The following is a 27557-nucleotide window of genomic DNA, read 5'->3' on the forward strand; positions in this document are numbered from 1 at the left end:
CCTTCCCCAATTCATCCATCCATGTCCAGCAATTCTCCTCTCCCCTGCCTCTCCTCCATCCAACCATATCCAGAAAATTTCCTCTCTCCCCTGCCCCCTTCATCCATAAATGTCCAGCAATTCTCCTTTCCTCTGCCCTCCATCGATCCATGTCCAGCAACTTTCCATTCTCCCCTGCCCTCTTCTCCATCCATATCCAGCAAAATTCCTCTCTCCCCTGCCCCTTCATCCATCCATGTCCAGCAATTCTCCTCTCCCCTGCCCTCCATCCATCCATGTCCAGCAACTTTCCATTCTCCCCTGCCCTCTCCTCCATCCATCCATATCCTGCAAATTTCCTCTCTCCCCTGCCCCCATTCATCCATCCATGTCCAGCAATTCTCCCCTCTCCCCTGCCCTCCTCTCCAGCAATCTCTTCTCTCTCCCTGCCCTCTCCTCCTCTCCTCTTCTCTCCATGTCCAGCGATCTCTTCTCTCCCCCTGCCCTCCCCTCCTCTCCATGTCCAGCTATCTCTTCTCTCCCCCTGTCTTCCCCCTATCCATGTCCAGCGAATTTCCCTGCCATCCCTCAGCTCCCCAACAGCCCCCTCTCCGTTCCTCCTCCCCCCCCCCCCCAGTGCGTTTAACCTTTTTATTTTCATTGGCAGCAACGGCAGTGAAGAAGAAAGCACTGCGAGCTTCTCCCTTCCCTCACACAGTGTCCCGCCTTCTACAATGATGCATTTCCTGTTTCCACAAGGGCGGGACACTGTGTGAAGGAAGGGAGAAGCTGGAGGCAAGCCTGCAGTGCTTTCTTCTTCACTGCCGTCGTTGCCACTGAAAATAAAAGGTTAAACGTGCCGGGGAGGGGGGGGGGAGGAACAGAGAGGAGGGCTGTCGGTCGGGGAGCTCAGAGCTGAGGGCGGGATGGAGGGAGAGCTGCCTGCATTTGGGGGGGCAATGCCCCCCATCGCCCCCCAAACTATGCCCATGATTTAGATGCCCAGTCTCCAGGTCTCGTAAGGTCCTCTTGTAATTTTTCACAATCCTCTCGCAAATTAACAACTTTGAATAACTTCGTGTCATCAGCAAAGTTAATTACCTCACTAGTTACTCCCATCTCTAGATCATTTATAAATATGTTAAAAAGCAGCAGTCCCAGCACAGACCCCTGGGGAACCCCACTATCTACCCTTCTCCATTGAGAATACTGATCATTTAACCCTACTATCTGTTTTGTGTCGTTTAACCAGTTTTTAATCCACAATAGGACACTACTTCCTATCCCATGACTCTCCAATTTCCTCTGGAGTCTTTCATGAGGTTCTTTGTCAAACGCCTTTTGAAAATCCAGATACACAGTATCAACCGGCTCACCTTTATCCACATATTTGTTTACCCCTTAAAAGATATGTAATAGACTGGTGAGGCAAGATTTCCCTTCACTAAATCCATGTTGGCTTTGTCTCATTAATCCATGCTTTTGAATATGCTCTGTAATTTTGTTGTTTATTATAGTCTCTACCTCACTGCTCTATAATTTCCCAGTTCTCCTTTGGAACCTTTTTTAAAAATCGGCGTTACATTGGCCACCCTCCAATCTTCCGGTTCCATGTTTGATTTTAAGATAAATTACATAAGTACATAAGCACCGCCATACTGGGAAAGACCAAGGGTCCATCAAGCCCAGTATCCGACAGCGGACAATCCAGGCTTCAAAAACCCGGCAACCCCCCCCCCCCCCCCCAAAAAAAAAAATTAATAATGTTCAATGGACTTTTCCCTCAGGAATCTGTCCAAACCCCCTTTAAATTCCGTAAGGCCAGCTGCTGTCACTACATTCTCCGGCAACGAGTTCCAGAGTCTAACTACATGCTGAGTAAAGAAAAACTTTCTCCTGTTTGTTTTAAATTTACCATATTCTAGCTTCATCTTGTGTCCCCTGGTTTTGTTGTTGTTTGAAAGTGTAAACAAACGCTTCACATCTGTCCGCTCATTATCTTGTAGACTTCTATCATATCACCCCTCAGCCGCCTTTTCTCCAAGCTGAAGAGCCCTAACCTTCTCAGCCTTTCCTCATAGGGAAGTCGTTCCATTCCTTTATAATTTTCGTCGCCCTTCTCTGCACCTTTTCTAATTCCTTTATATCTTTTTTTTTGAGATGTGGCGACCAGAATTGGACACAATACTCGAGGTGCGGTCGCACCATGGAGCGATACAACAGCATTATAACATCCTCGTGTTTGTTTTCCATCCCTTTCCTAATAATACTCAACATTCTGTGCGCTTTCTTAGCCGCCGCAGCACACTGGGCAGATGTTTTTAATGTCTTATCAACGATTACTCCCAGATCCCTTTCTAGGTCCGTAACTCCTAACGTGGAACCTTGCATGACATAGCTGTGATTTGGGTTCTTCTTACCCACATGCATCACTTTGCACTTGCCAACATTGAACTTCATCTGCCACTTGCACGCCTAATCCCCCAGTCTCGCAAGGTCCTCCTGTGATTACGACTTTCACACTCCTCCTGCGACTTGACGACCCTGAATAATTTTGTGTCATCTGCGAATTTAATTACCTCACTAGTTACTCCCATCTCTAGGTCATTTATAAATTTGTTAAAAAGCAGCGGTCCCAACACAGACCCCTGCGGGACCCCACTAACTACCCTTCTCCACTGAGAATACTGACCATTCAACCCTACTCTTTGCTATCTGTCTTTCAACAGCTCTTAATCCATAGTAATACCCTACCTATGATCCCATGACTCTCCAGTTTCCTCAGGAGTCTTTCATGAGGCACTTTGTCAAATGCCTTTTGAAAATCCAGATACACAATATCCACCAGCTCCCCATTGTCCACTATTACTAACAATAGTTCTGCAAGTTCATGTTTCAATTCTATCAGTACTCTGGGATGAATACCATCCAGTCCAGGAGATTTGGTACTCTTCAATTTGTCAAATTGCCCCATTACATCCTCCAGGTTTATAGAGATTTCATTCAGTTTCTCCAACTCGTCAGCTTTGAATACCATTTCTGTAACCGGTATCTCTCCCAAATCTGTTGCAAGGGAAGAACTGGGGAGACCAAAGAAACAGTGACTGAAACCTTGAAGAAGAGTAATACATGATCAGACCAAGGCAAAGATGTAGAAGCAAAATTCTAGAGAGACAGGGAACTAGACCACATGGTTAGTATCAAATCAAGAGTGTGTCAGACCAAATGTGTAGGAAAACAGACATGTTGTGACAGGTCTAGGTCAGAGAAAAGAGAGCATAACTGCCTGTCGAAAGGTCAAAAAGGATTATCAGAATGGATATTGAAATCCCCAAGAATAAGAAGATTTGAGCTGTCCTAAATTTGGCCGCTTAGCTATGCAGATGCTGGCATTGAATATTGCCGGCACCCGCATAACCCCGGGCTCCTCCCCAGTGCCGCCCCTAACCTGTCCACTTTTTAATTTGGCAGTCTGAGGGAATATTCAGTGACACTCTCCAGTTAAATGTCACTGAATATCCCCACTTAGGTAGCTAGAAGCAATTTAAGTGGACAGGAGAGGCTCCTGCTCATTTAAATCACTTTGAATATCAACCCCTATGAATTCTATTCCAGCATCTATCTTTAGGCATCCTTTAGAGAATTACCCCCTAAATGTCACCCAACATTAGATACCAAGAAGATCTATACTAAGCCGGTATTCTGCAAAGGGTGCTCTGCGTGGAATGACCTTTACAGAATACTGGCATAGTGAGCATCTCGCACTTATGCCTGCCTAAAGCTGGTGTAAATGCTGGTGCCTAACTAATGGCAGTTAGGCATGTAAATGACACTACATCATGCCTAAATACTACTACTACTTATCATTTCTATAGCGCTACAAGGCATACGCAGCGCGGTACACCATACACAAAAAGACAGTCCCTGCACAAAGAGCTTACAATCTAGATAAGACAGGTAAACAGACAGAACAATAAGGGTAAGGGAATAAAGAGGTGAGGATAAAAGGAGTGGAGGAGTGGCCTTGTGGTTAGGGTGGTGGAGTTTGGTCCTGGAGAACTGAGGAACTGAGTTCAATTCCCACTTCAGGCACAGGCAGCTCCTTGTGACTCTGGGCAAGTCACTAAACCCTCCATTGCCCCATGTAAGCCGCATTGAGCCTGCCATGAGTGGGAAAGCGCGGGGTACAAATGTAACAAAAAAAAAAAGGACAGGGCAAGTGAGTAGTGGTTAGGCGTCAAAAGCAGTGGTAAAGATGTGGGCTTTAAGTTTGGACTTGAAAACGGCAAAGACGGGGCTAGACGTACAGGCTCGGGGCTCGGGTAGTCTATTCCATGCGAGGGGTGCCAGGACCCACCCATGCTCCTTTGGAGTTAGTTTACAGAATAGGAGAGTAAATCAGTTATGCATGCAACTGCTAATTCCATATCATCATGCTGATCAATCCATAGACTGGTGGGTTGTGTCCATCTACCAGCAGGTGGAGATAGAGAGCAAAGCTTTTGCCTCCCTATATGTGGTCATGTGCTGCCGGAAACTCCTCAGTATGTTCTCTATCTCAGCAGGTGGTGGTCACACACAGCAGCAGCTCTGGCTAGGTCTCCAAGCCTAATTTTTAGGTTTTGTTGAGTACCTGGGGTTGAGGGCTCTTCTTGAGCAAGTGCAAACCTGGTGGTGCCAGGTCCCTCCTTTTCTCCCCCCTCCCGCTGGCTCCGTTGAAAAAAAAAAAAAAATTTTTGGACGTCCTTAAGGGCGTTTATTTCAACGTTTATTGCAGCTACTCACTGGGACACCAGTTCGTTACAGCTTGGAGCGAGAAGCAGGTAATTTTTACCTTTTTGTAGCGGGCAGGGGGTTCCCCGATCGGTCTCCACGTGGCCTATGGCGTCGGAGGGCGAGGGCGCAAAGAATCGCTCCCCGGACCGCGTGTGCGCTTCTAGCGGGGATGCGGGGGTCTTAAAGTCTGATTCGCCCTTGTTGGGTGTCAGTTTGGAGGCCGGTCAGTGTCCCGGTTCTTCCTCCGGTGCGGCGGTTTTTCCCGCCATAAATGCCCATCCCCCGCTGCTCGCCTCCGCCATCTTGGCCGGCCACTCTGCTCGGACGGCTTCTTCTTGGGCCGCCCTTGAGGTGGGAGACGTTAATTCTATGGCCGCCCTTGATTTGGGCGACGGCAAAAAAGCAGCCAAAGTTAAGCGCCGTTCTTCCCGCGCGGCTCCTTCGTGGAGGGTCGCGCCGGACGCCATTTTGGATGCGCAGCATGTTTCTCCCCCGCTCTTGCGAGCGCCGGTTGAGGGTGCATCTAGGGCTGTGGCCCAGGCTGCTGAAGTGCACAGTCTGGGGGGTTTCTCCCCCGAGTTCATTTTGCTGCTGCATCAGGCCTTCCTTATGCAAAACGCTGCCCTGGCTCCCTTGTCCGATAAAGGGGTTGAGGCCCCCGGAAGTAAACGCCCTCGGGTGGATTTCCAGGCCTTAGAGGACTCTGTCTCCTCTGATGTAGATGAGGGCAGCGTATCTGGGTTCTCCCAACGGTCCTTTGGGGATTCCTTGGAGGAGACGGATTCCCGCTCGGATGGAGCGGATGACCACTCTGCAGCGCGGATTTTTTGCTCAGAGGACTTGCCCAACCTGTTAGTGCAGGCCATGAGCATTTTGAAGATTTCCTCTCCGGAGGACGTCTCTCCCTCAGCCCCTGTTGGCTCCGCCATTATGCTGGGGACGAAGCGCCCGCCTAGAACCTTCCACGTGCATGCTGCCATGCACACCTTGATTTCGGCTCAATGGGATGTCCCGGAAGCGAGCCTCAAAGTGGCTAGGGCTATGTCCTGCCTCTATCCTCTGCCTGAAAGTGAACGGGAGGCCTTTCTTTGGCCTACCGTGGATTCTTTAATCACTGCGGTGACTAAGAAAATGGCGTTGCCGGTGGAAGGTGGCACGGCCCTAAAGGATGCCCAAGACAGAAGATTGGAGGCGGCCTTAAGGTCGTCCTTCGAGGCGGCTGCTTTAAGTTTGCAGGCCTCAGTTTGCGGCTCCTATGTGGCCAGGGCGTGCCTGACGATTGTGCAGCGGGCTTCCCCCTCGGATCCTTCCTTGAGGGCTGATTGGCCGGCCCTGGAATCGGGCTTGGCTTATTTGGCAGACTTGCTGTATGATGTCTTGAGAGCCTCGGCTAAAGGTATGGCTCAGACAGTCTCTGCGCGGCGGTGGCTTTGGCTGAAGCATTGGTCTGCTGACCACGCCTCTAAGTCCCGCCTGGCTAAGTTGCCTTTTAAAGGCAAGCTGCTCTTTGGGGTCGAGCTGGACAAAATTGTGACCGATCTCGGCACGTCTAAGGGCAAGAGGTTACCAGAGGTCAGGGCTCGGGCCAGTGCTCGCCCCGGTAACTCCAGAGGACGGTTTCAGGAAGCCCGTCGGTACCGCCCGGGCAAGTCGGGCTCCTCTGCCCCCTCTTCCTTCAAAAGGAACTTCTCCCCCAAGCAGCATTCCTTTCGCAGAGACCGCCGTCCCGGAGGTGCGCCCTCCGGTCCTCCCCCAGGGTCTCGTACCCAATGACGGGGCCCTGGTCCATGGCCCAGTGCAGATTGGAGGACGCCTGTCCTCGTTTCTGGGCGAGTGGACCAGGGTAACTTCAGACGCTTGGGTGCTGGAAGTCATCAGAGACGGCTACAAGCTAGAGTTCTGCCGACCCTTAAGAGACGGGTTTGTACTCTCTCCCTGCAAGTCTCCGGTCAAAGCTGTGGCAGTGCAGCAGACTTTGGACAATCTGATCCGCCTGGGTGCGGTCGTTCCGGTGCCAGAAAATCAGCTTGGCAAGGGACGTTACTCCATTTACTTTGTGGTACCAAAGAAAGGAGGTTCTGTACGGCCTATCCTCGACCTCAAAGGGGTCAATCGGGCCTTGAAAGTTCGGCACTTTCACATGGAGACTCTCCGCTCTGTTATAGCGGCAGTGAAGGCAGGGGAGTTCCTGGCATCCTTGGACATCAAGGAAGTGTATTTGCATATTCCCATCTGGCCTCCTCATCAACGCTTTCTGCGTTTTGCAGTCCTGGGCCGACACTTCCAATTCAGAGCCCTCCCGTTCGGGTTGGCTACTGCTCCGCGGACCTTCTCCAAAGTAATGGTGGTCATCGCGGCCTTCCTGCGAAAGGAAGGAGTACAAGTCCATCCTTATCTGGATGACTGGTTGATCCGAGCCCCCTCTTATGCAGAGTGCGGCAAAGCTGTGGACCGGGTGATTGCTCTTTTGAGCTCCCTGGGGTGGATCATCAACTGTGAGAAAAGCCAGCTGCGCCCGACTCAGTCCCTGGAGTATCTGGGAGTTCGATTCGACACCCAAGTGGGCAGAGTGTTCCTGCCAGACAATCGGATTGTCAAGCTTCAGGCTCAGGTGGACCAGTTCCTAGTAGCCTCTCCTCTTCGGGCTTGGGACTATGTGCAGCTGTTGGGCTCTATGACGGCCATGATGGAAGTAGTGCCCTGGGACAGGGCTCATATGAGACCACTACAACACTCTCTGCTGCAGCGCTGGACTCCAGTGTCGGAGGATTATGCTGTGCGCCTTCCCTTGGACCCAGCAGTGCGCAAGGCGCTGAGCTGGTGGCTGAAGACAGACAAGTTGTCTGCAGGAATGCCTCGTGTGACCCCGGAGTGGATTGTCGTCACGACGGACGCCTCTTTGACGGGCTGGGGAGCCCACTGCTTGGGAAGGACAGCGCAGGGGCTCTGGTCTCCTGCAGAGGCAAAGTGGTCTATCAACCTCCTGGAACTCAGAGCCATTCGGTTGGCGCTTTTGGAGTTCCTCCCGGTACTGGCGTTGAAGCCAGTACGGGTCCTGTCGGACAATGCCACAGCTGTAGCCTATGTCAACCGCCAGGGAGGTACCAAGAGCGCCCCTCTAGCCAAGGAGGTCATGAATCTATGCCAGTGGGCGGAAGTGAACCTGGAACAGCTGTCAGCGGCCCACATTGCCGGAGTCATGAATGTCAAGGCGGACTTTCTCAGTCGCCATACCTTGGATCCCGGAGAGTGGCAGTTATCGGCTCAGGCGTTCTTGGACATCACGAAGCACTGGGGCCAGCCGAACCTAGATCTGATGGCGTCATCGGCCAATTGCCAAGTGCCGCGCTTTTTCAGCAGAGGACGGGACCCTCGATCTCTGGGAGTAGATGCTCTTCTCCAACAGTGGCCGACACAGGAGCTTCTCTATGTGTTCCCGCCCTGGCCCATGTTGGGCAGGGTGCTAGACCGGGTGGCAAAGCATCCGGGCCGGATAATCCTGGTGGGTCCGGACTGGCCCAGACGTCCCTGGTATGCGGACTTGATCAGGCTCTCAGTGGACGACCCTCTGCGACTGCCAGTGGAGCAGGGCCTGTTGCATCAGGGTCCCGTGGTGATGGAGGATCCCTCCCCCTTTGGTCTTACGGCCTGGCTATTGAGCGGCAGCGTCTGAGGAAGAAGGGTTTCTCAGACAAGGTCATCGCCACTATGCTGAGAGCGAGGAAGCGCTCTACTTCTACTGCTTACGCCAGGGTTTGGCGTACCTTTGGAGCGTGGTGTGAAGCAGGCTCACTTTCTCCCTTCACTGCTCCAATCTCTTCAGTGTTGGCGTTCCTGCAAGAAGGTCTGGAGAAAGGCCTGTCGCTCAGTTCCCTTAAAGTCCAGGTAGCGGCTCTGGCCTGCTTCAGGGGCCGCCTGAAGGGTGCTTCCCTGGCTTCGCAGCCAGATGTAGTACGTTTTCTCAAGGGAGTTAATCACCTGCGCCCTCCTCTGCACTCAGTGGTGCCTGCGTGGAATCTCAACCTGGTGCTAAGAGCCTTGCAGAAGCCGCCTTTTGAACCCTTGTTGAGGGCATCTCTGAAAGACCTGACGTTGAAAGCAGTCTTTTTGGTGGCTATCACTTCAGCCAGAAGAGTTTCCGAGCTCCAGGCCCTATCATGTCGAGAGCCTTTTCTGCAGTTCACTGAGGCAGCAATGTCTATTCGCACAGTGCCTTCCTTCCTGCCCAAGATTGTTTCTCGCTTCCATGTGAATCAGCAGCTCTGTCTCCCATCCTTTCATAGGGAGGACTACCCAGAGGAGTACTCTGCTCTCAAATATCTAGATGTGAGACGAGTCATCATCAGATACTTGGAAGTGACCAATGATTTCCGGAAGTCGGATCATCTGTTTGTCCTGTTTGCAGTTCCTCGTAAGGGCTGCTAAGCCTACAGTGGCAAGATGGGTCAAGGAAGCCATTGCAGCGGCTTATGTGGCCGCGGGGAAGGTGCCGCCTATCCGGCTGAAGGCTCACTCCACTAGAGCTCAGGCGGCCTCGATGGCAGAGGCCGGGTCCATCTCCTTGGAAGAGATTTGCAAGGCGGCAACTTGGGCATCGGCCCATACCTTCTCCAGGCATTACCGCTTGACTGTGGCTGCTCGGGCAGAGGCCCGGTTTGGAGCTTCAGTGTTGCGGTCAGGGATTTCAATGTCCCGCCCTGGGTGAGTACTGCTTCGGTACATCCCACCAGTCTATGGATTGATCAGCATGATGATATGGAAGGTAAAATTATGTATCATACCTGATAATTTTCTTTCCATTAATCATAGCTGATCAATCCATAGCCCCTCCCAGATATCTGTACTGGTTATATTCTGGTTGCATTTCAGGTTCAAGTTTAGTCTTCAGTTCCTGTTCAGGAGGACTTCGTGTTCAAGTTTTTTCAATTGGATTCTTCAAGAGTTGAGACGAGTTTGTGTTACAGTGAGCTGCTGCATTCCTCTCCCCTCCGTTTTACGGGGCTGGATTGAGACCTAAATTCTGCCGGCGCTCCCTCCCGCTTCGTGCGGCTGTAGGGCAGCTTTGTACCCCTCCCGCTTCGGCGGTGTTAGGGTCAGTCAGCTCCTCCCACGGTTGAGGTTGCAGGATAAGCCAGATCCCCCCGCATCGGCGGGGTGGTGTCCCTCCCCCGCTCCGCGGGGATGAGCTGGACAGATTCCCCTCCCCCACTTGTGTGGGGATGAGCTGGGTTAATTCCCCTCCCCCGTTTCGGCGGTGGTGAGCTGGGCAGAGTGTCCCTTTGTGGGTGTAATTCTCTAAGTGCTGAGTCCTGATGATGAAGCTTTGATATCGACATACTGAGGAGTTTCCGGCAGCACATGACCACATATAGGGAGGCAAAAGGTTTGCTCTCTATCTCCACCTGCTGGTAGATGGACACAACCCACCAGTCTATGGATTGATCAGCTATGATTAATGGAAAGAAAATTATCAGGTATGATACATAATTTTACCTTAATGCCAATTAGTGCTTGATAAGGCCAATTATTGGTACTTATCTCAAACTAAGTGCCAGTTTAGTGCCAATTAGCTAATTATGTAACATGCATAACTGACTGAATTCTATAACTGGGCACACATTTGCATGGCCAACGTTTGGTGCCATTACCCATTTATAGAATTTGGGGATATGTAATTCACATTTTCTGCAATGGAGTTAATGTGTTTTTAGCATGTTGTGTCTGTGTTAACTGAATGGGAACATGCTGGGCAGGCTTTGACGTTACCACACATTAATTCTGGCCACTAATGCATGGTAAATGCAAAATTTTAACATAGCCTAGTGAGGGAAAGGGAAATGGGACTTGATATACCACGGTAACTGCAAAATTGTAACATATCCTAGTGAGGGAAAGGGAAATGGGACTTGACAAACCACCTTTCTGTGATTTTTGCAACTACATTCAAAGTGGTTTACTTATTTGTACCTGGGGCAACAGAGGGTTAAGTGACTTGCTCAGAGTCACAAGGAGCTGAAGTGGGAACCAAACCCAGTTCCCCAGTATCAAAGTCTGCTGCATTAACCACTAGGCTACTCCTCCACTCCTGCCCTAAATTTTTCTACATTGTATACAACACAATGGCTCTATAGTATTCTAACAAACCTTATTATAACTGAGATTTGGAATATTTTTTAAATTAATAATGGTTTTGGGGCCCTTTTACTAAAGCGTTAATGGAATTAGCATGTGCTGAATGCTAAGAAGCCCACAGATATAAAATGGGCTCCTTAGCATTTAGCACATGCTAAGCTTCAGTAAAAGGACCCCTTTATTTGCTGACACAGTGCAGTCTTGAAACCTATGGATAATTATTATCATGATTTGTATAACACATGCCAAATATATGCCTGTAGACATTCATGGAAAACTCACCCAGCCATGATCTGCCCTTAGACATCTTTATTTTTTTATTATTATTATTAATGGAAGATAGATGTTAAAGTTTCTAACTCCCTAACAATTGTTGTATCAGAGATTTGTGTTTGTCACCTAAGCATTTATGTTCTCTAGAAGCTGGTAAAATTTGGAGGTGTGAAAAAGAAATGAAGCAGAGGAAAATATGTACATATCTCCAGGACCATCCAGAGTCGTCTATAGCCTGAAAACAGCAAAAGACGCCAAATCTCCATATGACCAGTTATTTTAAATTCACATGGCATAGGAATGTAAGAAGGTCTCTAACTAGCGGATGCCTTCATAAAACTTAGAAATACAGCTGATGTTCAAAAGCTGTAGTGTATAGCCTACTTTCTGAATGTGTGTATGTGTGTGCATGTGTGTCTGTAATTACTTTTTTGATGGTGTCCTATTCACATCAAATTTCAAGCTATAGCAGAAGGGACTTGAGGATTCTGACAAAGGTACTTTTTCAGATCCATGCATGCATATGGACCAAGGACACATCCACATAGCCTGGAAAGCAAGTTCTTTTATTTCTGGGCGGAGCTTCTTGTAGCTGCTTTCACAAGGTTCCATTGTTTAAAACTTTTCTCATTTTCATTCTTTTCAGGTTGGGGGATACATTGTGCCTTTTCTAGAAGGCTGCTGTAAAACTTGTAAGTAATGGTTTTTGGGTTTTCTGGAGACAAAGCCATTTTAACTGAAGATATGTAATGGTCTATGTGTCTGGGATGTTGCACAAGTGTAGCAGGGGTAGAGTTCCAGTCACCTTTTTGAGTGAGGGTGACTTAACTACCAGGCCTCTACCTCTCTGGGAAGTTTCTCTAGATAAAGTCTCATTCCTTCACTCATGGTCCCTTGCTTTCAAGAACCAGTCTAGTCTAGTACAGTATGGGTAAATTCCAAACAAGATTTTACTTAATTCTTGAAATAAAATTAAATACAACATAGTAACATAGTAAATGATGGCAGATAAAGACCTGAATGGTCAATCCAGTCTGCCCAACAAGATAAACTCATTGTACATGGTATGTAATACTTTATATATATACCTGAGTTTGATTTGTCCCTACCTTTCTCAGGGCACAGACCGTAAAAGTCTGGCCAGCACTGTTCCTGTACTAAAAGTTCTGAAGCTAACGTTGAAGCCCCTTAAAATTTACACTCCAGCCCATCCATATCTATTCAGTCATGATCAGGGCACAAGAACAACAAGGAACAAATGCCATTTTGATTTTCTTAGGCCTTATGTTCTTCCTTCAAAAAATGGTGCTCAAAATCGTACATGCAAATTTGGATACGTGACTAATTTGCATGCACTATTTTGAGCCAATTAACACCAATAATCAGGTGCTAATAATTCTTAGAGGAGGTCACGTGATGTCATGCTGGAAAGCAAACGTGTGAGAAGAGAGCTCCTGGGCCCCGATTGAACAAATGACCCAGAATTAATAGTGCATGCGAACAATTAAAGAAAAAATATAACCCCGGTTGACTACCAACAGAAAACGCATTCGGTGCGAACGATTTGGGGCTTGATGGCATCTAAGTCAGTGAGAAAGCAGGGAGAGAAAGCAAAGACTTCTGAACCTGGCAAAATGGCGGAGGCAGATGGCAATGGCCCGCAATCAGTCAGCTCCGCGTGGGTTGCTGAAATTGTGACGGAAGTCACACATGCATTGAACCACTCACTTGATCAAAAATTTCAACGGATTACTGACAAGTTAGAATCGCTTGATGGAAAAATGGAAGAAATAAAGGGCGAGTTTACAGCCTCGTGCCAGAGACTGTTAGAGCTCGAAGATCGGGTACAACAAATTACTACAGAGAAGGAGACTCTGCGGGCGAAGGTAACAGAACTGGAAGATAAAATCGACGATATAGAAAATAGATCCCGCAGAGGGAATTTACGGCTGGTGGGCTTGCCGGAAGTGATACCGGAGGTCGAGCTACGGACCTTTTTGGAAGAATGGCTGACTAGCTCCCTGCAGTTGCAGTCCACAGCGAATCGAACGCGCGCATAGACTTGGGCCCAAAAGACAAGGAGACGCGAGACCCAGAATAGTCATCTGTAAAATGCTCAACTATGTACATAAAATGGAAATATTGAGAGCGATCAGAGCACGAGGACCTTTGAAGTACGAAAACAACTCAGTGCTCTGCTTCCAAGATTTCTCGGCGAAAGTTTCGCTGCTAAGAAAGGCATACTCACCGGTCTGTTCCGCTCTCCATCAGAGACACGTACAGTTTGCATTGCTGTATCCCGCCAGGCTCAAGATCTTCTCCGATGGGAAAACTATTATTTACGATACACCAGAGGCTGCTAAAGAGTTCCTGAACCACTACGAATCGTCCACATGCACCCAATCCAAGGCTTGATAACAAGGAGAGACCAGCTTTCAAGTAACAGAGATCAAATAATTTCCCTGCTTCTTTTGCGAAGACGGAGTTCCGGTTTGAGAATGAAGGAATTTGAATGTGTAACAGGGACGGGAGTAAAGATTTGAATGATTTGATGGCTGGATCAGCACGGTGGTCAGAGGACTTCTGTTTGCAATCAGATGAGGAAAAGGAGGACAGAATGGCTTGGCGGGATAGCCTACGACCGTTTGAGATATGGGTGCGATAAGTATAAAAGGGTGCATGACCAGTGGCAGAGAACACATTTTTTTATACACTGTAAAATATCCTAAAGACAAAAGCAAGGTTGGATTTGACAAGGATAACCATATGGCAACTGAAAATAACTGATACTTGGATACCATCCAGGGGAAGGAAGGTGATAGATAAGATAAAAGATTGAATGAATGTATATTTATAGCTGTTGTTAGTAGAGGTTTAATTGACATATAGGAGATAAGGGGGATGTTACAATATGGGCTTCTAATGGAGATATCTAATTTGTTTCACACGAAAGACATGTCAAGGGAGGCCAAGGTTTTGTGCTATGTCCAATTCCTTCCTCCCCCTTCCCCCCCCCCCCCTCTTCCTTTTTTTTTCTCTCTTTCTCTTTTTGGTATGGGTCTATATGGGGGGTTACAAGTAACACTGAAAAGTAAGAGGATAAATCTTAAGTTCTATGTAAGGTTCATTTTATAAGTGCACAAATTCCCTAGAAGGGGAGACATGAATACATCAGATGGTAATCTCGGGATTGGTTGTTCGGGGGGGGGGGGGGGGCGGTAAGAGGGGGCTTCTTCTCGTAGTGACCGAGTAAAGTTTGTTCGGCATGGTTATACTGTGGACGAGCAAACCTCGGGAGAAGGGGGTTAAGAATAAAAGGAGGGGTAGGGATAGACGAATGGGAGAGACAGTAGTACACAGGGCAGAGTATGGGGAGGTTTGGGGAAGGGGTGGGCAGGGGGGTTTAGAGTGGGAGGGGAGAGAGAAGGAGGTTGGCTCTGCTGGAATCAACAACGAAGAGAAATAAAGAAATGCATGGTGTGGAGGCCGTGCTGTCAGGTGATAGGTCATTTACAGGGGGGGGGGGGGCTGGAGGCTGGGCCGGCCCCCTCTTGGATTGAAAAGAAAAATCTTAAGGTTAAGGAATATGAATAAACACCATAATGAGACCCATTCGATTTATATCATGGAATGTGAATGGTGTTAATTCCCCGATTAAGCGTCAAAAAATATTACAGATCCTAAATCGGCAGAAGGCAGACATAGTATTCCTTCAAGAGACGCACTTATCATCGGTGGAGCATAATAAATTAAAAAAGTGGTGGGTGGGACAATTAATAGAGGCGCCTGCGCAAAACCGTAAAGCAGGGGTGCTGATCTTATGCCGAAAGACACTGGACGTACAACTACAAGGTTGTTGGCGGGGGAGAGAGGGTAGATATGTAATTGCCAAAGTCATGATTAATAAGCGTGTATTTATATTAGCAAATATCTATGCACCTAATGTTTATAATCATAATTTTTTCAAGTCCCTAATCCGTACAATAGCTAAACAGGAAGATGTGCCGGTGATTATGGGAGGAGACATGAACTCTGTTCATGACCCCATTCTGGACACCTCGAAGGGGCAAAGGGCAGAGAAAGGGGCACATTCCAAGGGGGTCCCCTGGTTGTGTTTGATAGATGTTTGGCGACTTCTAAACCCAATGGACAGAGATTACACACATCTGTCCAGAGCTCACTCCACACAATCACGGATTGACTATTGGTTATTGTCTAGATCCCTCTTCTCCCAGGTACAAGAGGCAGGAATTGGGCCGTATGGGGTTTCGGACCATGCATATGTGTGGTGGACTCTGCAATTATCAGTAGGGGAGGGGCAGCGTTTTAGGTGGCAATTCCCCACTTACTTAGGGAAGGATAATGAATTCAGAGAATATATAGCGAAGGAGTGGGCGGCCTACCAAACAAATAATGCTGCGCTTAGGGCAACCCCGGTACTATTCTGGGAGACAGCTTAAAGCCGTTCTCCGGGGAGTTACTATAGCGTATGTTAGCTATAAAAGGAAAGCCAGGGACAAAAATATCATTAGATTAGGCCAACAGGTAAGAGAGGCTAGAAAACAATACGGACAAACGCCCACACCACAACAAAAAGAGAACCTGTTGGTATTGCAGGCCTCCCTGAATAGTCTAATACATGCTAGAGCGGTTAAGTCTCACGAATACTACAAGTATCAATTATACTTGCATGGGAATAAACAAGGGAAAATGCTGGCAGGACTAATTCGGCGGAAAACGGGACGCCAAAAATTTTTGCAAGTTTTCAACTCTAATGGTGAGCATATGCGCTCAGATAAAGAAATAGCGGATACGTTCCGACAATATTACCAAGAACTATATACCCGTCCCAGAGAGGGTGAGATGGAGAGTAATATATATTTAGAAGGAAGGGAGCTACCAAACCTAAGGGAAACTCAAAGAACTAAATTAAATCAACCGATTGCTGAGGAGGAAGTACAGTGTATATCAAGTAATTCAACAAGGTGCTATGTTTAAGTCACCTGGTCCAGATGGGTTTAGATATGAATTTTATAAGGTGTTAGGACATCAAATAGTGCCTACTTTGACGGCTATGTATAACAAGTTTATCTAACAAGGGAGGTTATCAGATTCGCTGAACAAGGCTCAGATAGTGGTACTTTTGAAATCGGGGCGAGATCCTGAACAACCATCATCATATAGGCCAATATCTTTGCTGAATGTAGAAGCTAAGATGTTTGCAAAGATTCTGGCCAATCGATTGGCGGTGATAATGCCCTCATTGGTAGAAGAAAGTCAGGTGGGATTTGTGAGAGGGAGGAATATAACCAAAAATATGCGGAAAATCCTGGCTTCAATGGAGTGGGTGGAGAGGAAAGGAATGCCTTTTCTGCTCATAAGTTTTGTTGCGGAGAAGGCGTTCGATAGAGTGAGTTGGAACTTTTTATTTAAGACCTTAGAGGCTTATGGATTCGACGGTTGGTGGGTGCGGGCAGTACGAGCACTTTATAAAGAACCAAGGGCGGTGGTGTGGGTTAATGATGTAATATGTGACCCGATTTCTATCCAACGGGGGACGAGGCAAGGATGCCCACTATCACTGCTCTTGTTTGTGTTAAGCATAGACCCATTGGTGAGGGAAATACTGACCAATCCAGATATTAAGGGAGTCACGATGGGTAGTCTACAATTTAAAATTTCAGCATTTGCTGACGATCTTCTAGTACACTTAACTGCTCCGAAAGAATCCTTAACAGCGCTTATGGATAGTTTTGCAGAGTTTGGGGATTTTTCTGGATTTAAATTAAATCTAGACAAGTCCTTAGCCTTGCCAACTAGAAGCTCGGTGAAATGGAATTGGGAAAGGGATGTTTCCTCTAAAGTGGGCAGTTAATCACTTTATGTACCTAGGCGTCATACTTCCACATAAGACTTCATTGCTTCATGATTTGAATGTATCGCGCCAAATAGAACTGACGAAACAACTCTTGTCAAAGTGGACTGCACTACCCATTTCATTGTATGGACGCATTCAATTATTCCATATGGCCCTTTTTCCTAAATGGCTCTACATGCTCAAATTCTGCCAATCAAAATTACACAGAAAGAATTTAAAGTTCTATATAGAATAATCTCCACTTTTTGTTGGTAGGGGAAAAAACCGAGAACCCCATTCTGACACCTATTAGGGAAGGGGCGTTACGGAGGTTTAGGGCTGCCAGATGTGAGGAGCTATAATTGGGCCTGCTTATTACGCTGTTTAGGAGATTGGGTGTTGGAAGACCAGGAATACACGCCAAGAGAACTGGAAAAAACATTATATAACTCATGGAACATTCTTTCCTTAATCCAATGACCGATTAAAAAAATCCCGGAAGACTTGCGGGGTAGCCTCCTGTTGAAATCGGTGCGAGACACGTGGAAATATTTGGTGGATATGTTGGGGGGAGATCCACAGAACTCGGACCCGTTACCAGTGATGGGGAACGTAGATTTCCCTCCAGGGAGGGATAATGTGAGTTTTCGGAGATGGGACAGTTTGGGGATTAAATATATAAAGGAGTTACTAGATGAGGAAGGGAAATTAATATCTTGGGAGACACTACGGAATTTAGGGAAAGTGGAATTAAGAGATATGTTTGCTTATCGGCAGGTACAACATTATATTCGGAGTTTAGACCTACAAGATGCGCGGTTCCCCCTCAGACAGAGATTGCTAGAGTTCTTTGAGCCAATTCGAGATAGAGGATCATCGGTATCTATCTTTCAAAAAGCACTGGAAAGGATACGGACTATGCCAGAGAAGGTAGAGATACAACAGAGATGGAGCAAAGACTTAGGTATCCCGACTACCAGACTAAAAATAAACCAGTTAGTGGGTCGCGCTATATCGGGGACGGTTAGCGCTGAACTTCATGAAAGTAATTTCAGAGTGCTCCACAGAGCCTATTTTACGCAAGAACGCCTATTCAAAGCGGGAGGAATAGATTCCCCGGTATGTAGGAAATGTCAACTAACAACAAATTCGTTCATGCATGGGATGTGGGAATGTACGCGCGTCCAAGCTTTCTGGAACTCAGTGATCTCTTATATAGAGGCGCTGGGGGGCAGACTGATTAACAAATCACCAGAGGGATTTCTTCTGGACAAATATGAAGATTTTGGTCCCCAAGAAAAATATTTTAAGATGTTCATTAGGAAAGCAGCGATGTTGGGCAAGCGCACAATACTAGGGAAATGGATCAGTGACCAAGCCCCTCATTCTGGTGCTGGAGAAATAAGCTACATGCTTTGATGCTGTTAGAACAAAGATATGCCCGCCTAACATTTAAATGGAGGAGACTATTTCTGGCCATTTGGGATAAGTATATTCAATCCTTATCACACAAAGCCCGTAGTTTAGTATTAAACACGTTTTAATGTCAAGGTAAAGCGGAACATAAAGGTATTGAACGGACAGTGTAGCCCGGATGGCGCGGCCGAAACACCCTAACATGACTCCAGAGAATTACAGGGGAATGGATGAGGCAGAACCAACGGGGGTGGGGGGGGGGAAGGGATGGGGTGAGGAGGGGAACAAGAGAGGGAAGTATTGGGGATGGTGGGGGGGGTTAGGGAAGGGGAAGAAGTTGGAGGGGGGTAACTGGATGGGGACAGAGGGAGGGAGGAGAGAAGGAACGGGGGGGGGGGGGGGTGTTTGTTGTGTTATCACATATGGTTGATGATGTCTGTAGTAGGAAGACTTTCAAGATGTCAATGCAAACTAAGGGTTTGCTGCCTGACTTTAGACACTCATCAATTCACTTGAAGCATGGGTAGAGAGGGAGGATTGGGGGGGGGGGGGGGGGAGAAAATATAAAGTTTTGATGACGCAGCAGAAAGAGATGGATAGAAATGTACACCAATGAGGAATTATTCAAATGTATGCATTGAATTGTTAAATTAATGTTTATTCTGTGGTTCATCAATAAAAAAATATTGAAACATAATTCTTAGACTGTCAGATATAGAAGCCAGCTCTGTGGGTGATTGAGCACCCCCAATTTTGAGCAAACTTCATGTCCAGGGGAGAGGTAATTTCTGTTGAGTTTAGCTCTACTGATCACTTTGGCTCCTATGCTGTCAGATGCACCACAGACATTTCACTCACACAAAGTCATACAATACACCTTTCATGTAGTCCATGGCTGAACTCCCCCCCCCCCCCCCCCGGCATCTCACAACACAACAACCTCTGCCCCCACCATCTTGTAAGTGGTGTACATAGAGCACACATAAGAGCAAAGCACACTAAGGGAAATGAACTAGGAGGTGCATGTGGGAGGACTGTAGCAGGACAGGTTGCTATGTCAGTGCACCATACCTAACATTCATAGTAACATAGTAGATGATGGCAGAAAAAGGCCTGCACGGTCCATCCAGTCTGCCCAACAAGATAAACTCATATGTGCTACTTTTTGTGTATACCTTACCTTGATTTGTATCTGCCATTTTCAGGGCACAGACTGTACTACTACTACTACTACTACTATAAATCACTTCTATAGCACTACTAGTCGTACGCAGCGCTTTACAGACTGTAGAAGTCTTGCCCAGCACTAGCCCCGCCTCCCAACCACCATCCCCGCCTCCCCCCACCAGCTCTGCCACCCAATCTCGGCTAAGCTTCTGAGGATCCATTTCTTCCGAACAGGATTCCTTTATGTTTATCCCACACATGTTTGAATTCCGTTACCGCTTTCATCTCCACTGGGATGGCATTCCAAGTATCCACCACTCTCTCCGTGAAAAAATACTTCCTAACATTTTTCTTGAGTCTGCCCCCATTCAATCTCATTTCATGCCCTCTAGTTCTACCGCCTTCCCATCTACGGAAAAGGTTCGTTTGCAGATCTATACCTTTCAAATATTTGAACGTCTGTATCATATCACCCCTGTTTCTCCTTTCCTCCAGGGTATACATGTTCAGGTCCGCAAGTCTCTCCTCATATGTCTTGTAATGCAAATCCCATACCATTTTTGTTGCTTTCCTTTGCACCGCTTCAATTTTTTTTTACATCCTTCACAAGATACGGCCTCCAAAACTGAACACAATACTCCAGGTGGGGCCTCACCAACGACTTATACAGGGGCATCAACACCTCCTTTCCTTAGCATCCCTCCGGACCGGCCCAGGATTGGACTGATGGGTTGTGCACGTCTACCAGCAGGAGGAGACTGAGAAAAAACTTTGACTAGATAGCCAATAAGAGCCCTGGTCCTAGCCTCAGTATTTTCTCAGTCTCCCAGCAGGTAGGAAGTGAGCCCATTAGTCTCTTTCTAAATTTCTAGTTTTTTTATTATTATATCTTTCTCTGTGCCACAGGAGTTCTTTGAGGCTGGTTAGGTTTGGTCAGCTGATTAGCTAAGCCTCAGGGGGGTATACTCGGGTGCCCCGGGTCACTCCCCCTCTTCCTCCCCATCTCCCTTCTATTCTACTAATCTCTAAGGGAAGGGTTCCTCTTTTGGTTAGCAAAGAGGTCTTACCTTTGGGAGAGGCAGCCAGATTAAAGTATATAAGCTCTGTTTTCCCCATTGTTTTAATGAGCAGACAGCTCTGTTTACGTTTTGGGGTGTCTGTATTGTGTGTCTCTTTAAAAAAAAAAAAGAAGAATGAACCAAAGAGCACAAGTTTTGTTTTGGTATTGTGCTTATCTTTCGTTTCGCTAGGTTATTATTACTAGCGCTGAAGAGCGGAGTGTTTTTTCTAAGATTTAAAGAATAATGGGATTTAGGCGCGAACCGCGTACGCGCGTGCACGTGCGTCCCCGCCATGTCTGAGAAACTTAAATGATGCGCTGTTTGCCAGCGTCGGGGGGTTTCTTCTACTGGCGCATGTAAATATTGTACCGCGCCAGGAGCAGCATCCTCGTCTGTTTTGCCTACGACGTCGGCCTCTCTGTTGGCGGTATCGGGTCCCTCGCCGTCGCGGTCCTCGTCTGCAGCTCCTGAGGAGTCAGGCGCGCCTCCGGAGGCCGCCCCAGCGAATTTGGCGCGAACGGCGGCCATTTTGATTCCTACTCCGTCTTCTCCTTCGTGTATTCAGCAGCCTGCGGCCCTAGGTCTTTCAGATGCTGATACGTTGAATTCGGGAGCTCTGGTGCAATCTGGGGCCACTCAGGCAGGTGGTTTTCCTCCTGAGTTTGTGCTCCAGATGTACCAGGCGTTTTTGATGCACAGAGGCGATGCAGGAGCTGGGACAGCAGATGCTGTCACACCTACATCTCCACCTCCTAAAAAAGTTAGGGAACATGTGTTCCATGGGGATTTTTGGTCCGATCGCGATCAGGAGATGCCCTATCTGGAAGAGGAGGAAGATTTTGAAGACAATGCCTGTACTGATCCTGATTTTTCGCTCTCAGATCCGGAGGCTGCAGCTTTTGCCCAGGGGGATGATCCCGCCATGGCTAGGATTTTTCACAAAGATGACTTGCAGGAGCTCATTTCTATGGTCTCCTCTACTTTGAATTTTGAAGATGTTACGCCGGTTTCACAAACCCGTAAGGTAGACTTCTTGATTAAGGGGTCTAGATCCGCGCCCAAAACTTTTCCCATGCATCAGGACATTTGGGATGTTATTAAAGCGCAATGGGAGGTTCCAGATGCAGCTTTCCGTCCGACTAGATCTATGTCTCGGCTCTATCAGATTCCAGAAACGGATAAAGCTATGCTTAAGGTGCCGGTCGTGGATGCAGTGGTGTCGGCGGTTACTAAGCGGAATACGGTTCCCGTGGATGGAGGCACGGCTCTTCGGGATGTTCAGGACAGAAGACTAGATTCTCTGCGCAGGAATAGTTTTGATGTTTCTTCCTTGGCAGTTCAGGCTGCCATTTGTGGTTCCTTGGTGGCTAGAGCTTGCTTTAGGTGGGCAGAGAGAGTCCTGGACAGGACTTCGGATGATCTTCATTCCATCGATGTTGACGTGGCTAGAATTGAGACAGGGGCGGCTTTTCTGGCTGATGCCCTCTATGATTTGCTGCGAGCATCTTCTAAGTCTTTGGCTTTGGGGGTCGCTGCTCGCAGATCTCTGTGGTTGAAAGGTTGGTCGGCGGATGCGGCCTCCAAGTCAAAGTTGAACAAGTTTCCTTTTAAAGGTTCTTTCTTGTTTGGAGAAGAATTGGATAAGTTGGTTAATTCCTTGGGAGATGCTAAGGTTCCTCGCCTACCGCAAGATAGACCTCGTCTGTCCACTCGGGGTTCTTTGTTTGGTAGGAGTTCTGTGAGAGGTTTCCGGAAGTTTCAGGCTGGTCGAGGTTTTCAGCCTCAGAAGTCTAGGTTTGCAATAGGATTCAGTCCTTTCGGGGTTCTCGCAGAGGAGCAGGTTTCTCCAATCCAGGCTTTCGATCCCAGAGTCGTCCGTCCCAATGAAGGTGCGGGGGCCTCTCCTCTGGTCCCTGTCGGAGCTCGTCTTTCTCAGTTCTATCAGAGGTGGGCCCACATTACTTCAGATCAGTGGGTCTTGGAGGTTGTTCGAGACGGTTATGCCTTAGAGTTCGCAAGACCTATTTCAGACGCCTTTCTGGAGTCTCCCTGCCGCTCTCCTCTCAAGGCGAGGGTGGTTCGGGACACTCTACAGAGGCTCTTAGATCTTCAGGCTATCTCTCCAGTCCCTCCTTCCGAGTACAGGCAAGGCCGGTATTCCATTTATTTTGTAGTTCCAAAGAAGGAAGATGCCTTCCGACCTATCTTAGATCTCAAAGCTGTCAATCGCGCTCTCAGAGTCACAAGCTTTCGTATGGAGACGCTGCGGTCAGTCATAGTGGCAGTGCGCCAGGACGAGTATTTGACAGCGTTAGATCTCACAGAGGCTTATTTACATATTCCTATTCGTCCAGCTCACCACAAGTTCTTGCGCTTTGCAATTCTAGGACTGCATTACCAGTTTCGAGCATTGCCCTTCGGTCTTGCGACGGCTCCACGCACATTTACCAAAGTCATGGTCATGGTTGCAGCGGCCCTCAGAAAAGAAGGGATTCTTGTTCATCCATACCTAGACGACTGGTTAATCAGAGCGAAATCTTATCAGGAAAGTTGTTGAGTCACAGGTCGAGTGATGCAGTTTTTGCAGTCTCTAGGTTGGGTGGTAAATGTAGCCAAGAGTCGGTTAGTTCCTTCTCAGTCTCTGGAGTATTTGGGAGTTGTGTTTGACACAGCGCGGGGCCGAGTCTTTCTGCCGCAGGCCAGGATTGTAAAGCTTCAGGTCCAGATAAGGGAGTTACTTCAGCACCACCGTCCATGTGCTCGGGATTATCTTCAGGTGCTCGGTTCCATGGCAGCCACTATAGAGGCAGTACCCTGGGCCAGGCTTCATATGAGGCCTCTTCAGTGGTCCCTTCTCTCCCGGTGGTCCTCTCAGAGGGATTCACTACTGATGTGACTTCCTCTCCGCAACCGAGAATGCAGCTCCCTGTTTTGGTGGCTGCGGATGAAGAATTTGACGGTAGGAATGCCTTTGGAGTCTCCTCGGTGGATACCGTTAACAACAGATGCCAGTCTCCGAGGCTGGGGAGCGCATTGTCTAGGCAAGTGGACTCAGGGTCTCTGGTCTCAACTGGAAGCCATTCAATCAATCAACTTTTTGGAGACCAGGGCGATTCGGTTGGCTCTGCAACACTTCAGTTCTCTTCTGGTAGGCAAAGCGGGCGGGTCCTTTCGGACAATGCCTCGGCAGTGGCCTATATCAACCGCCAGGGAGGAACGAGATGCTGACTATTGTGTCGGGAGGCGGAGAGTCTCCTTTCCTGGGCGGAAGTTCATCTAACGGCCATTTCAGCATCCCACGTAGCAGGAGTAGAGAACGTTCAAGCCGACTTCCTCAGTCGCCACATTCTCGATCCGGGAGAATGGGCTCTCAGCGCTCAGGCGTTTCAGGTTATAGTGGAGCGCTGGGGCACTCCAGTTCTCGATCTTTTTGCCACCAGTCTCAACTCAAAGGTCCCTCGGTTCTTCAGTCGACGAAGGGATGCAAGAGCGGCAGGGGTAGACGCTCTCTTGCAGCAGTGGCCCCCCGACCTTCTTTATGCATTTCCTCCTTGGCCACTAATAGGTCGTCTCCTGCAGAGGATCGAGGAACACAGAGGACCGGTAATTCTGGTGGCACCGGACTGGCCTCGGCGTCCTTGGTACGCGGATCTGCAACGTCTGTCGGTGGCGCCTCCTTTTCGACTCCCGGTGCACAAGGCTCTGTTGGTACAAGGGCCAGTCCCACATCCAGATCCGGCTCGATTTTGTCTTACGGCTTGGCTCTTGAACGAGCCCGTTTAGCTAAGCGGGGTTTTTCACAACCAGTGATTTCCACCATGCTTCGTTCTCGTCGGCATTCCACCTCTCTGAACTATATTCGCACTTGGAGAATTTTTGAGGCTTGGTGTGTAGAGGCTGACATTCGTCCTTTCGGCGCGTCAGTGGCTCAGATGTTAGATTTTCTACAGCGAGGGTTTGATAAAGGGCTGTCTCTTTCTTCTCTTAAGGTGCAAGCGGCAGCTCTTTCCTGTTTCAGAGGTAGGATTAGGGGTAGGTCTTTCACTAGGCTGCCCGATGTAGTACGTTTTTTGAAGGGAGTCAGTCTTCTTCGTCCTCCGGTCAGGTCAGTGTTCCCATCTTGGGATCTTAATCTGGTCCTTTCGTCTTTGACAAAACCTCCATTTGAGCCATTGCGTGCATGTTCGTTGAAGGATTTGACTCTTAAGACAGTGTTTTTGGTGGCTATTGCATTGGCTAGGAGAGTCTCGGAGTTGCAAGCTTTCTCATGTAGATCTCCATTTCTGCAATTTTCAAAGGAACGAGTGGTTCTTCGTCCGGTGCCTTCCTTTTTGCCTAAGGTGCTGTCTCGATTTCATCTGTCCCAGTCAGTGTTTCTGCCGGTTCTAGGATCGGCCTCAGGGACGCAGGAACAGAGACGGTTGCATACTCTGGATGTTAAGAGGGTGCTTAAACGGTATCTCGCAGTTACTGAGGATTTTCGTCGCACGGACCGTCTTTTCCTTCTGTTGGCCGGTCACCGTAAGGGTTTGTCGGCTTCTAAGCCCACGTTATCTAGGTGGATCAAAGAGATGATAGCGTCAGCCTACCTTTTGGCAGGTAAGGCAGTCCCGGACTCGGTTAAAGCTCATTCAACTAGAGGGCAGGCAGCGTCCTGGGCCGAGTGTTCCTTGGTTCCGCCAGCAGAGATTTGTAAGGCAGCTACGTGGTCTTCTCTCCATTCCTTTTCTAAGCATTACAGGCTTGATGTTCAATGTCGGCAAGAGGCGGTCTTTGCGTCGCGGGTAATCTCAGCAGGTTTGCTGGGGTCCCTCCCGTAGGACTACTGCTTTGTTATGTCCCATCAGTCCAATCCTGGGCCGGTCCGGAGGGATGCTAAGGAAGGAGAAATTAGACCTTACCTGCTAATTTGCTTTCCTTTAATCCCTCCGGACCGGCCCAGGCCCCTCCCGTGTGATATATTTCTGTCTAGTTCTCTAGGTTCCATGGTTTGCAGAGATGTGTTCAGTTCTTTGCTTGTAGAGCTGTTTTGTTTGCAAGTTAAACAATAAATAAATGGGTTAAAAAAAAAAAAAGACACATTTTTTATTAAGGCCATACCGCTGCTCTGGTAAGGGTATGTGGTGACCCATTATAGTTTAGGCCATACCGCTGCTCTGGTAAGGGTATGTGGTGAGCCATTATAGTTTGGCCATACCGATGCCCTGGTTAGGGTACTTGGTGAGCCATTATGATAAGGCCATACCGATTCTCTGGTTAGAGTTTTCGGTGAGCCATTATGACAAGGCCATACCGCTGCTCTGGTGAGAGTTGTCGGTGAGCCTTTGAGCACATCTTCAACAGTGCTCCCTGGTTGCTTGAATTCCTTGGGGCACAGACTGTTCTTCTTCTTCTTTCTGCTTTGTTATTTAAATACTGAGGCTAGGGTCACATGACCAGGGCTCTTATTGGCTATCTAGTCAAAGTTTTTTCTCAGTCTCCTCCTGCTGGTAGACGTGCACAACCCATCAGTCCAATCCTGGGCCGGTCCGGAGGGATTAAAGGAAAGCAAATTAGCAGGTAAGGTCTAATTTCTCCTTTTTCTGCTGGTCACACCTCTCTCTATAAAGCCTAGCAACCTTCTAGCTACGGCCACCGCCTTGTCACACTGTTTCGTCACATTCAGATCCTCAGATACTATCACCCCAAGATCCCTCTCCCCACCTAACACATACATCTCCCATGGATTTCTACTCCCTAAGTGCATCACTTTGCATTTCTTTGCATTCAATTTTAATTGCCAAACATTGGACCATTCTTCTAGCTTCCGCAGATCCTTTTTCATGTTTTCCACTCCCTCCCGGGTGTCCATTCTGTTACAAATCTTAGTATCATCTGCAAAAAGGCAAAGTTTACCTTCTAACCCTTTGGCAATGTCACTCACAAATATATTGAACAGAATTGGCCCCAGCACCGATCCCTGAGGCACTCCACTACTCACCTTTCCCTCATCCGAGCGAATTCCATTTACCACCACCCTCTGGCGTCTATCTATCAACCAGTTCCTAATCCAGTTCACCACTTCGGGTTCTATCTTCAGCCCATCTAGTTTATTCAAGAGCCTCCTGTGGGGAACCGTGTCAAAAGCTTTGCTGAAATCTAAGTAGATTACATCCATAGCACGTCCCTGATTCAATTCTCCGGTCACCCAGTCAAACAATTCAATGAGATTCGTGTTGTCTCAGATCTTGCAACTTATTGGCCTCCAGGAAATTCACTATCCTTTCCTTCAGCATCGCTTCCATTACTTTTCCAATAACTGAAGTGAGGCTTACCGGCCTGTAGTTTCCAGCTTCTTCCCTATCACCACTTTTGTGAAGAGGGACCACATCCGCCATTCTCCACTCCCATGGAATCTCTCCCATCTCTAAGGATTTATTAAACAAATCTTTAAGAGGACCCGCTAGAACCTCTCTGAGCTCCCTCAATATCCTGGGGTGGATCCCGTCCGGTCCCATGGCTTTGTCCACCTTTAGATTTTGAAGTTGTTCATACACACTCTCTTCCGTGAACGGTGCTATATCTACTCCATTTTCATATGTACTTTTGTCAGTCCATTGCGGTCCTTCTCCACGATTTTCTTCTGTGAAAACAGAACAAAAGTATCTGTTTAGCAAATTTGTTTTTTCTTCATCAGTTTCTACATAGCGGTTCGCAGCATCTTTCAGTTTCACAATTCCCTTTTTAGTCTTCCTCCTTTCACTAATATACCTGAAGAAATTTTTGTCACCCCTCCTTACCTTTCTAGCCATTTGTTCTTCCGCTTGTGCTTTTGCCAGACATATCTCTCTCTTGGCGTCTTTCAGTTTTATCCGGTATTTCTCTCCGTGTTCCTCTTCTTGAGTTTTTTTTTTTTT

General features: G+C 47.9%; 1 protein-coding gene across 1 annotated transcript in view; it reads left to right on the plus strand.

The window, feature by feature from the left end:
- Window positions 1-27557, plus strand: part of OTOG (otogelin) — a 706015-nt gene that overhangs the window by 615540 nt on the left and 62918 nt on the right. The window contains 1 exon segment of the mRNA XM_030202446.1: window positions 11807-11852. Coding sequence (XP_030058306.1) covers window positions 11807-11852 — 46 coding nt within the window.

This window comes from Microcaecilia unicolor, chromosome 4 (genome assembly GCF_901765095.1).
Source record: "Microcaecilia unicolor chromosome 4, aMicUni1.1, whole genome shotgun sequence".
NCBI classification, from domain to species: domain Eukaryota; kingdom Metazoa; phylum Chordata; class Amphibia; order Gymnophiona; family Siphonopidae; genus Microcaecilia; species Microcaecilia unicolor.